Below are 12,018 nucleotides of genomic sequence, written 5' to 3'. Positions count from 1 at the left end.
GGGGGAGCCGCGGCATGGCTTGCTCCCACTCGATCCCATCCTTACCCTCCCCAACTCTCTCTCTCTACCCTAAGCCTCTCTCCCGAAATCACATCGTTCGACAAAAACCAAGGCCTCCCTCCAAATCCCACCACCAAAAACCTCGACCCTGCAACCGAAATCGAAGATGTTCCTTCTCGGATCTTCACATTTGAATCCAAATTCACCAACAAATGCAAGTTCGAAACACCATTCTAGGGTTAACAGATCCGGAAAGAAAAAAGAACAAGAAACAGGGGCTTAAAAAAATGGAAACCCGGATTTAAGAGAGGACAATGAGGAATGCAAGCCAGGGTTTTGATTAAAGAAGGAAAATGCTTGGAGCAAAAGAAACCATTTTTATTAGGTAATCGGAGCTATCGAAGAAGAAGACGAAGCACCCACAAGAGAGAGAGGGAGAGAGAGAGGGAGAAACTTTTACGGGAAACAGTGGCGATGTTCGAACGCGGAGGGAAACAAGAAACCAAAATTGATTGGGCTTAAAATCAAATTCGAGTTATGGGGGATTTGACAGATCTTCATCTCCCCAACTTTGTCCTGTCACCGTAATGAATTCCTTCTTCGGAATGAACAAATCCCCCTAAATCGGGAATAGAAAATAGTAAGGGGTCAAACGTAAACAACAATGAAATAATGGACTTTATATAATTTACAATAGTTATAGGCGTCTTTTTGCAATTTCTTGAAATTACAAGAATCTCCAATTTCTGAGAACACACAAGGGGAACAGAAACAGTAGGGGCGAAAAATGCACACGCTGAACAACACCACCACCGACTCGCAAGATCCGAATTTTGACCCGGACCAGGTTTCCTACCGGACCCAGCAGCAGCAGCCCCTGTCTCAGCCTCGGCGCCCGCGTGGGTTCGCTGCTGCGGCGGCGGCGAGGGGGCGCCGCGGGGAGCGACAACGGCGACAGTGGCTCCATCCGCGGCGGCGGAGGCAGCGGAGGAGGAGGAGCGAAGGGGAAGAGGGAGAGGGAGAAGGAGAAGGAGAGGACGAAGCTGAGAGAACGTCACCGTCGAGCGATCACCAGTAGAATGCTCGCCGGACTGAGACAGTACGGTAACTTTCCGCTTCCGGCGCGTGCGGACATGAACGACGTAATCGCCGCCCTGGCTCGTGAAGCTGGTTGGACCGTGGAGACTGACGGCACCACTTACCGGCAATCTCCTCCAACGAACCCAGTGGTTCGTAAATTGCACTTGCTAACCTAATCTTATAGGCTTATGATTTGTTTATGTGAAAAATTTGGGAAGTGGAAAAGTTCTTACCTTTCAGCAACCATTGCATTAGTAGAACCTCTGAGCAAAATTGTTTCTTTATTTGCAAAAGATTATCGGATTTGATCCAGTGGATTTGGGTACTATCCTGCATCTTCAGTATAGGTTTATCTTCGTCAGCTTAGAAGTTGGATATGAAGTTGTTTTTTTGGAGCTGTTGGGGACAAAAAAAAAAAGAGAGAGAGAGAGAGACGTGAAATACCCTCAATTGCCTATCGTGTCATGGACAGGTGCATTTTCAGGCAAGATCTGTTGAAAGTCCACTTTCTTCAAACACCTTGAAGAGCTGCTCTGTTAAGGCTGCATTAGACTGTCAGCAATCAGTTCTTAGAATCGATGAGAACCTTTCTCCAGTGTCTCTTGATTCTGTAGTTATCGCAGAGAGTGATGCAGGCAATGAAAGATACACAAGTGCCAGCCCCATCAACTCAGTTGGAGGCTTGGAAGCCGATCAGGTAGCTATATGATGATACTGGTAGCTGTTGTTTAGTTAAATTCGTCGTCTGTTCTGGGAAAGTTGACTTGGACCTGAATTTTTGTCAGGAAAGTTGCATTGTCAACCTTTCAGCTTTAAGATATCTGCCAAGTTTAAGAAGTTTGTGAACTGGTACCCTTTTCCATGCTCATCAAGCACATTTTAGGGTCAAAGGGAAACAACGTTTTTTGCTCTTAGCTCTAACATAATATCTTAAGAAGACGAGGAATGAATAAATTAGATAATTTCAGTTTTGGTGCTTTTGCCGTGGGTTATGATGAGGGAAAGTCTTACAGCTTTGTTGTTCTTTCAGCTTATACAGGATGTTCGTTCGGCACAACATCAGAATGCCTTTACCGGGAATTGTTACGTCCCTGTTTATACAATGCTTCCGGTAAGCATTTAATGATGTAGATAGAATTGCGTTGTTTATAATGCATTTCATTCTTTACCACTTCTCTCTTTTTTTTTCTTTTCGTAATGCTTGTTTCTACCATTCTTAGATCATCTTTTCTTTGTAAGACGGATTTCTAATTATTTCGGTGCTGGACAAAATCCTGAACTTTGTCGTGTAGTCCGAAATCAGGTGCGATGAAACCAAAAATATGGATTGGGTTCGGGTTTTTTGAACTACGATGGATTACCCCAAAATACCCGAGAATAAAATGATGTTTACATCTTTAATATTTTAATCTATTTATAATAATATCTAAATATACTTTCAACTAAAATTACCAAAATATTTCTGAAATCAACAAAAATCGATTATTTTTCTAGTTTTTGACGGGCTTAGATATCTTCGGATAATTGAGTTCATCGTCAAGTCCTGAGCTGCGGGTTCCCGGAATTCACGAAATGAAACCGATATAATACTTTCTTAAAATCCGTAAAGATGAAGACGAAGACTGTAGGCTGGTATCATCAACAATTTCTGCCAGTTGGTAGACCCTGAAGCTGTAAGACAGGAATTAAGTTACATGAAGTCATTAAATGTTGATGGAGTGGTAATAGAATGTTGGTGGGGCATAGTGGAAGGATGGAATCCCAAGAAGTATGTTTGGTCTGGCTATAGAGAGCTCTTCAACATCGTCAGAGACTTCAAACTTAAACTACAGGTATGTGTTCTAACCTATGAATTACAGCTCTCATGGCCTCACCATATATGATGAAACTAGTAATGTCACAATAAGCCTTTTGTCTGACTGTCATAATATTTTGCAAGAACTGATCTTAGTGAAAAGAGGAAGATATATTGGTACCGCTCATTTAAAAAATTAGTTAATTCATGCAGTGTTTATGCTCATTTATCTTTTTTAAAAGGATGATAGAACTTCATTGTTTTAGCTTCAATGTGTCTACTCTAAGTATCTCCGAAAGTCTTACTCATTTTACTTCTCTCCTCATCCCAGAAAAGATGAAGGTTTCTCTTAGATGATTTATGGCGTCTGACATTTGGTTTATTTGAAGGTGGTGATGGCATTTCATGAGTATGGAGGGAACCCATCGAGTAATGCGATTATTTCTTTACCACAATGGGTTTTGGAGATTGCAAAAGATAATCCAGACATATTCTTCACTGATCGTGAAGGAAGGAGGAACACGGAATGTTTGAATTGGAGCATCGACAAGGAACGAGTGTTACATGGACGAACTGGCATAGAGGTGTTAAAGAATGTGTTTTTAAACAATTTGGTGTATAAAGCATTCATTTCCTTTGTCAAGTATTCTGTAGTGCCTCATTATCAATCTTGATTTCAGGTTTATTTTGATGTCATGAGAAGCTTCCGAACAGAATTCGATGACTTATTTGCAGAGGGACTGATATCTGCGGTTGAGATTGGTCTTGGAGCTTCTGGGGAGTTGAAGTATCCATCTTTCTCCGAAAGGATGGGTTGGAGTTACCCTGGTATCGGTGAATTTCAGGTATTTGTTATGAAATCAAGATTGCTGAACTTCCTTGTTGGATCTATCTGTGAACAATTTGACACACTAAGGTCATAGGATCATTCTCGTTTAGCATACTGTTATTTAATACTCTACTGCTTGCTATATTCTTTTATACATGTCGTTCTCTTGAATGCCAAACGTGTAGTGAAATTGATCATGCTTGACTTCCAATCTTACATCATCTTGCCTTGCAGTGCTATGACAAATATTCGCAGAAGAATCTACAAAAGGCCGCCAAGTCGCGAGAATACTCTTTCTGGGCAAAGGGTCCTGAAAATGCTGGCCACTATAATTCTAGACCTCATGAAACTGGTTTTTTTTGTGATAGAGGTGACTACGATAGCTACTACGGTCGTTTCTTCTTAAATTGGTATTCGCAGTTGCTAATAGAGCATGCTGAGAATGTTTTGTCCCTCGCAAGCCTTGCATTTGACGAGACAAAGATTATCGTCAAGGTATGTATACATCCTGACTAGAAATTAAAACCCGTTTCCACTTCCATGCTCAGATCATGAGTCTGGAACCTTGGTGAAATTTTCCTTTCCCTGCTGTTTAACAAAGCGATGAAGGTTTCTGAGTTAATATAATTTCGACTATTATTTGTGATACAGAAGAAATTAACAGACAAAAAAACTTTTCGGTAATCCAGGTTCCAGCGATTTACTGGTGGTACAAGACTGCTAGTCATGCTGCAGAACTAACAGCAGGATACTACAACCCTACAAACCGTGATGGGTACTCTCCTGTTTTCGAAGCTCTGAAGAAACACTCAGTGACAGTGAAGTTTGTCTGCTCTGGGTTGCAGATGCTTACCACTGAACATGACAAAGCATTAGCCGATCCAGAAGGTTTGAGTTGGCAGGTAAAATGCCCCTTTCTATGTCCCAAATGCCCATATCACTTATGAACTGTGTTCTTCTTGTCTCCTCCATGGCAGTCTACTGTTAAGTATTCTGTTCTGGTCTGTCATGTGGATTGGATGAATGCTCCTTTTTTTTTGTGAAAGCTCCAATGGTAATGCTATTTCACGGTGGCAGGTTCTGAATGCGGCGTGGGATGGGGGAATGTCCATAGCGGGTGAAAATGCAGTTTCATGTTTCGACAGAGAAGGGTGCATGAGAATAGTTGAGATGGCCAAACCCAGAAACCATCCAGAGAATCGCCATTTCTCGTTCTTTGTTTATCACCAACCATCTCCTTTGGTGCAAGGATCTACTTGCTTTGCAGATCTGGACTATTTCATAAAATGCATGCACGGTGAGCGAGCGCTCTCAATTTCAGCTTACAAAGGATAAGCAGCTTATATCTCCTCTCAATTTCATCATTACATGCTTACATATATGCACTGTACGTTAAACCCGCATGGAAGAAAGAAACTGAGGTTCATGTCATAAACCCCTTGTTGGCAGGAGACATACAAAGGTGAGATGGGGGGGATGTTTCCATGTTAGAACGCAGACAGACAGAGCTCTTCTCAAGTGTTGTAGGATTTGCCGTAAGCCTTTTGCTTGAAGAAACTCTTCCTGAACCGTCTGCTGTTACTTTAGACAGCCAGATTGGGTTTGAAGTCTCCTATTTTCGTCTGTTCAGATTTCGATGTAAAGCCCTTAGTTTGCATCAATGGCGTCTGACAGAAGAGCAAAGGAAGAGTCTGAACTTATGTTTGTGTAGCAGCTAGTTGCCTTAAATTATGATGAACATGCTTTTTGCATCATATTATATGCAACTTTTACTACAGTTTGGTCTGAAAGTCGTCTCGCGGCATCATCTCAAGGCTGTCTGATCCTTTATTATTATAAATAAATAACAATATCGCACGAAAATGATAATATAATAATATTTAGTTCCACCGAAAAAAATCAATAGGATCATATGATGACATTTTGCATCCATCAACAGAAACAAAAGAGGAAAAAGGGTCCATGCATTGCAGATGCAGTGAAACCCCTCAAAAAACTGTTCTCATGAATTTTTCTTTCCAGAAAAAATGATTCTGATTATTTGTTAAAAACAGTTAAACATAATTTTTATAAAACAAATGATTACATTTTTTTTTGGTATTCGGTATCCTCTAAATCAAGATTCATACTAATCCCAGACTTAACGTTCAAATTCAGATGAACAAATGTTTTAGCGGTTGAACCATCCTGAGTTGATTACATTTATTTTGGCTAATACAAGGAAAATAAGCCTAAATTTTCTCGCTCTGGCGGAAAAAATAAAAAAAAGGATTCAGGGTCTCCAACTGAAATAATCTGCAACATGAACAAATCAGAGGTTATACCATTTTACAGTAATTGCTGAATTTCAGACAACAGTACATTAAAACATCCAAGAATGTTCTACACAATCATCCAAGAATCTCAGACACGAGTATACGTATATATATATATGTATGCATCAGTATAGATATGTATAAGAGACGTCAAACGATGCCACTGAAAACCCTGCATAGACCCTAACAATTCCAACTTTATGGTTCCTGTCAAATTCAGAAGCCAGAGAGCTTTTTGTAAAATCGTCGAGTTTCCCACAAAAGTTCATCGAGATTGCATCTGGGTTTTCTAAAAAATCTACGGACGAATCCAAATTGAACACGAGGATTCATTCCAACTGGATATCTGTATGAGATTAAACGGGAAAAAAAAAAGATTCCAACTTTAACACAGTGCTTTGAACTCCAATCAGATAACTGAAATGAAGACAAAGATTCCACCTTTCCTAAATAAGATAAGATCTAAGACTGACAAATGATGAGTACCCAATCCACATGTTTCCAGAAATAAGAACTGATGCCCATAGCTCCCTGAAACAAAAGAGAGATTAGAAATTCGAAGAAACAGAGAGGGAAAGCCAGAAGAAACTAAAAGGCCTTGATTTGGAGAAACCCAACACTGGATCAGACAACTTAGATTCGAGACATTCAAGGTCACGCCATGGTTGAAGAGGAGAAAGCTCCTTCATCATGGGCCCAAGACCAGAGATCTAAAACCAAAGCACGAAGAAGAAAGTAAAGGGTAAGGGCTGAAAAAGGAGAAGAAGAGAGAGAGAGCGAATTCTGCTGCTCAGATCTATGGCCGCACTGCTCCTTCACCTCGGCCTCCGATTCAGTTGATGCAAGGCGGGATCCGACACGCTCACAGACCAATCAGAAAACGCCACGAGGCCCTGTCTGCCGTATCGGTTCCCGACCTGCACCAAGCGAATCCGAGACCACCGGTAACTATATACTCTCTCTCGAAATGGAAACGGAGACAGAGGAGGGGAACAGAGAAGAACTTTGGTTCTAATGGCAAGTATGGCGAAGATAGCTTCTGATAAGCCCTACAAAACAGAGGTCGGTCAGGCGCTCCAACTCGTGACAGACCAATCTTGTCGAGACACGTGTCTGGGTTGAGTGAAATTACGGAAACGCCACCGATCTGACGTGGATAGACTGTGCTGTGATATGCTACTGCCACGTGGATTTGGCTCCACACGGTCAAAATTATCATTCCAGAAAACACAAAAATAAACAAAAAAAATGTCCTATACTGTCAATTTATATAACACCGTTTACCCAAAAAAAAATTTTATAGAACACCGAATAAAAAAATTAGAATATATATATAGACGGGAGGGGCAAAGAACTACAATCCGTATACACGTGACTTGGATCTCTGTCGGCCGGCCCTAATGGCACGGGACATGACTGAGCCACGCGGTGGATATACAACGAGCTGTTCTTGCCCACGTCGAAAGGCGGCGCCTTTAGGCAGCTATATGTCTTATTGTCTAAGGAATCTTCTTGGCTAATGTGTATAATACATGTTTTTTTAAGGAAAAAGAAAAGATTAACTTGAAAGTGTGACTTAGCTTAGATTATGGATGATCTTGGGGGGTTATAATACACGGATTATCAATAGCAAAGGCCTTTGATTAATTACAAAATAAAACGATACGTGGTGTGATAATTACCGCTAATCAGCGAGAGACAAGTGGATTCCAAAATACCGTCATGTTCAATGTATATTCCGTACAGTGCCACGGTGGCATATCCTCCACTTGCCACGTCCTTCTTTCCCAACCTTTTTTTTCCTCCTCCGAGTTGCGTTAACTGACTCAACCCGCGACGTTCCTCCTTGATCCGGAACCTCCGCCGCCATGACGCCATGCCGGACTTTAACCTCCAGGATCAACGCCTTGCCTTCTCCGTCTCGATTGCTCCTCCGTGGCACTCGCGATTTCGTCCCGATGGGGGAAACGCGACTCAAATCGACCTCCGGTGGCTTGGATTTCCCGGCGATTGCTAACTCGGCGGGGGATTCTAGGGTTCATGCGCCGCTTTCCTCGCGCGTGTCGTCTGCGGCGGTAACGTCGAAGTCTCCGAGCAGTGTGGAGGCTATTGAAGAGGTGATAGAGAAGGTAGGGTTTTGGTTTGTGCAGATTGGGGATTACTGATTTATCATCGATTTCACTGCTCAGAAACTTTGAACATCTGATTATAGGAATCTGGCGATCTTATTCGTAGTTGGGATTTCGATGAAATAGGGGGGAAATTGAGTGAAATTTCTGCGACTTCTGCTGTTGGAATTGCAGGTAATATACCGATGCAGGTTCATGGCGTTTCTAGGAACACTAGGATCCTTGGTCGGTTCGGTTATATGTTTCATCAAAGTAAGGCTCTTTAGACTCTCCTCCTTGCTGCATATACACTATAAATCCAGATACTTTCTCCATTGAAATACTACAAGAACATGCTTAGATCATCTTATTGATGTCAGTTGCATGGTTCTGTATATTACAGAAATTCTTCGTTATCAGAACTTTCCTGCCTCCGTCTTGAAGAATCTGTCCTTATCATGGAATAGCAGAGATTATGTACTAAGATGAATCCTTTGTCTGAATATGGTCTATGGATCTGTATCTGCAACTTACACTAGAAAACATGGCAGTATCTGTATAGGTCCCGTTTCATGTATACATTATGCATATCGATTATCCTTTCACGGGTCATCGTTGATTGGCAGGGATGCACTTACGTGGCGGAATCATTTGCCGAGTTTTTTGTGAACCGTGGGAAAATAATGATGCTTCTGGTCGAGGCAATAGGTCAGTCACATTACTTAGGCTCTGTTTGTGTGTATTTCTTGAAGAAAGAGTAATTTCATTTGTTACACAATTCCTGCAGATATTTACCTTTTAGGAACTGTGATGCTGGTATTTGGAATGGGGCTCTACGAGCTATTCATCAGCAACCTCGACACATCAAAGTTGCTTTCGGATGAACGAGCTCCCAACAGATCGAATCTCTTTGGGCTATTCACTCTAAAGGTCTGTCCTTTTCAAAAACTCTCGTTTTTCAAACAAATTTACGTGGTTGCAATGTTATATATCCGGGATAACAAATCGGTCAGAACAAAGGGTATGAGTACTGAGTAGTGCTTGAGTGTTTTTCGGGTTTCGGGTGATCTGCTAAACCTGCAAAGGCTGCTGATTTCAGGAGCGGCCGAGATGGTTAGATATAAAATCGGTGAGCGAGCTGAAGACGAAGCTTGGGCATGTGATAGTGATGCTGCTGTTGATAGGATGGTTCGACAAGAGCAAGAAGGCTGTCATAACCTCAGTCACGGATCTGCTCTGCTTCTCCGCTTCTATATTCCTTTCCTCCCTTTGCTTGTTCTTGCTCTCTAGGCTCAATGGCTCCGACTGAGTTCTCGAGTTCATATATGTGCATGTCAGTATGTATATGTATATGTATGTTTGATGTAATCAGATCGATGGTACAGCAAGGTGAGAATCGAAACCTTTTTACCGTCTTCCTCGTCAAGGTACAGATAGATTGGGTGGATGATGATGTATTATGTGTATCGTGTCTGCTTGAAATACATCGGAGAACAATCGGGTAAATTATCGCAAAAACGTCAGTTGACCAAACCATCCATTACATGATTCCCCGATATTAAAAGCCGCAATGATTGCGAGAATAATACCGAGTCCAGTCTCGTACGTTTTCGAGGAATGTAATATGAATATCTATCTACACATACACACATACCTACTCGTATGTACACGTATATGGTTACACAAAAGGCACGACCTTCAGGTTCACACGTGCATTAAGAAAACGGTCGTGAGAATGCATTCGCCCCAAAAAACTAATGGAATGTTGGATTGAAATAGGAGAGAACGAGCAACATTTAAAATGTGTTTATGTTTACGCTCAACCACAGAGTTTTGTTGCGAAGTATAAGGACACGAAAAGTAATGAAAAATGCCTTTCGACGAAAGAAAGTCGATGAAGGCAAGTTCAGGTGCGTTATCGGATCTTATGGCTTTGACTTTGGCCGAAAACTGATTTTCAATGAAAGCTATGAATTGTGGAAACTTAAAGGAGACATCACTCTTATTGCGAAGGAGATAAACCCACGTGACTCGTGTACAATCATCAACAATTGAAAAAAAAAAAATCGATGTCCATCCACCGTAGGTATATGGAACGGTCCCCAAATATCGAGATGTAACAAGGCAAATGGGCTATCAGACATGACCAAAATGTGGAAAAGAAAGAGACTTCTGCTTGGCAAGTGGACAGACTTTGCAATGCAGATTTTTATTTGACGAAATCTGAAGATGACGGGCGTTCGCTAGACCATGAATCTTGATGTCAGAAGAATGGTCAAGACGAAGATGTCATACGTCAAAATCGACCGAAGAGAGGGCAGTGCAAATAGATGAAGATGCGGAAAACAAAGACGAAGAAGTGAGTGATGGTTCTAGAAGATAGAGGTCATGACAACTTCTACCCGTGCCAATCGTCAATCTATATATATGTGTGTGTGTGTGTGTATGGGATTGTGGACAAAGCATGGCGGGATTAATTAATAAAGAAAAGAGGACAAGGCATGATTGTGTCACTACTCATGAGTTGCGATGGCTAAGGTTTAAGCAGACGGCGTCAATTTCCTAACGGTCAAATCAGGAATCCAATTAACACACAACAACTTGGGAAGGCTTTCTCTCTTTCTTTTTTATTTTTTTATTACAACTCAATATTCTTTTGTCCGAAATTGATTATTGCAATAATCCACGTTGACTTTTCTCCTTTTTTTGCCACAATAATCCAATTTGGTCACTAAAAAAGCCTCGGAAACTAGCGAATTTTCCATGTCACTGCTCCTCCCCAGCCGAAGGGTTGACGAAGAAGCTTTCTCTCAAGAATATATATACACAGACACATACAATGCAAGTGTCTGATGATTGTATTTGACAGTATAGGCACCGAGTCAAAGTTTTTTCATAGCTTCTATAAGATGAGTTCTGGCTCCACCACATAATATAACACCACACTATGTGGAAACAAAGAGTAATCTTCTTCCACTCCGTCGTGGTTTTCCTCGGCATCGCCTCCTTCGTTTCATGTTTCACCGCCGAGTTCAAGAAACCTAAGGTAAGGTTTTCAAATCCCCATGTCCGCGTTTTCGAATCTGTTTATTAGGGGTTTTATTTTTGTTTTTTTGTTTTGCGTGTTCGTTTTCGTAGAAGGAGGATATCAGATGGGACGGGGAAAGGAACTGTTTTATCCCCGAGACCGAGGCCTTCGGACTAGGAACCGCAGCTGTTCTCTGTCTCGGTCTTGCCCAGATCGTCGGAAACGTTGTCGTGTACATAGATCACCGGACAAGACACAACAAGACAGAGGATGGTCACAAGGCTTATAACCTCGCCCTAGTCCGAGTTCTACTGCTTTTGTCCTGGTACCCGAAATATATATATTCGAGTGTGTGTGTGTGTATATATACCCTATATATATTCAAAGGACCAATCTTTGTTCAACCTTCGATCGATGAATGGTGGTGTTAAGAACAAAGGGTGGATTTTTTTTTTTTTTTACCTGATGGCAGGTTGAGCTTCGTGGTGGTGGTTCTGATTCTGAGCACAGCGACGAGCATGAGCAGGAGACAGGCCTACGGACAGGGCTGGCTTGACCAGGAATGCTACCTGGTCAAAGACGGGATCTTCGTAGCGTCCGGCTGTCTCGTCCTGCTCGCCTTAGGTGCCTTGATCGTGGCAGCCACCATGATCAGAGAGAAGAAACTACTTGACCAAGTCAACGGAACACTGCCCACCAAGAACCAAGAACAAGAAGAAGATCAGATACCTCGGAAGATGTCAGAAACGGTCATATCCATCGTGGAAGAAGCTAATTCGACCACAGATATAAGTAGGATATAACTATACGAAGAACAAGCGAACATGACTGTTTTACAAAAAAAAAAAAAAAAAAAAACACAA

At 41.7% G+C, this 12,018-nt stretch overlaps 4 protein-coding genes and 1 long non-coding RNA gene across 6 annotated transcripts in view; 3 read left to right on the top strand and 2 right to left on the bottom strand.

Moving 5' to 3' along the window:
• LOC104806204 (E3 ubiquitin-protein ligase RLIM) overlaps nt 1-597 on the bottom strand; it is a 3,343-nt gene extending 2,746 nt beyond the window's left edge. The window contains exon 1 of one of the 2 annotated variants that reach the window (XM_010530974.1): nt 4-597. In XM_010530974.1, coding sequence (XP_010529276.1) covers nt 4-39 — 36 coding nt within the window. In that variant the 5' untranslated portion in view covers nt 40-597. The remainder of the gene's footprint in view (nt 1-3) is intronic. The other variant, XM_010530973.1, reaches the window with a different exon arrangement.
• Nucleotides 598-759: 162 nt separating this feature from the next.
• Nucleotides 760-5,494, top strand: LOC104806203 (beta-amylase 8). The gene is given in 11 exon segments (XM_010530972.2): nt 760-928; nt 930-1,229; nt 1,553-1,777; nt 2,111-2,191; nt 2,709-2,912; nt 3,265-3,459; nt 3,556-3,720; nt 3,939-4,199; nt 4,394-4,606; nt 4,782-5,001; nt 5,154-5,494. Coding segments are annotated over 11 exon segments (2,022 nt in total). The 5' UTR covers nt 760-787; the 3' UTR covers nt 5,171-5,494.
• Nucleotides 5,495-5,570: 76 nt separating this feature from the next.
• Nucleotides 5,571-7,021, bottom strand: LOC104806202. Its single transcript, XR_770588.1, has 2 exons — nt 6,461-7,021; nt 5,571-5,999 (listed from the first exon to the last, which is right to left on the bottom strand). It is a non-coding gene; the product is annotated as an uncharacterized LOC104806202 (long non-coding RNA).
• Nucleotides 7,022-7,827: 806 nt separating this feature from the next.
• On the top strand, nt 7,828-9,559 carry LOC104806201. Its single transcript, XM_010530971.2, has 5 exons — nt 7,828-8,148; nt 8,323-8,400; nt 8,754-8,835; nt 8,915-9,057; nt 9,227-9,559. The coding sequence occupies exons 1-5, from the start codon at nt 7,888-7,890 to the stop codon at nt 9,434-9,436; spliced, it is 774 nt and encodes a 257-aa protein (XP_010529273.1). The 5' UTR covers nt 7,828-7,887; the 3' UTR covers nt 9,437-9,559.
• A 1,083-nt stretch (nt 9,560-10,642) lies between these two features.
• Nucleotides 10,643-12,004, top strand: LOC104806200. Its single transcript, XM_010530970.2, has 3 exons — nt 10,643-11,173; nt 11,266-11,480; nt 11,628-12,004. The coding sequence occupies exons 1-3, from the start codon at nt 11,075-11,077 to the stop codon at nt 11,956-11,958; spliced, it is 645 nt and encodes a 214-aa protein (XP_010529272.1). The 5' UTR covers nt 10,643-11,074; the 3' UTR covers nt 11,959-12,004.
• Nucleotides 12,005-12,018: the final 14 nt, after the last annotated feature.

This window comes from Tarenaya hassleriana, unplaced genomic scaffold (assembly GCF_000463585.1).
Source record: "Tarenaya hassleriana unplaced genomic scaffold, ASM46358v1 Cleome12, whole genome shotgun sequence".
Taxonomy (NCBI): Eukaryota; Viridiplantae; Streptophyta; class Magnoliopsida; order Brassicales; family Cleomaceae; genus Tarenaya; species Tarenaya hassleriana.
Note: the sequence above shows the minus strand (reverse complement) of the source record. Positions and strands in the feature narration are given on the sequence as shown.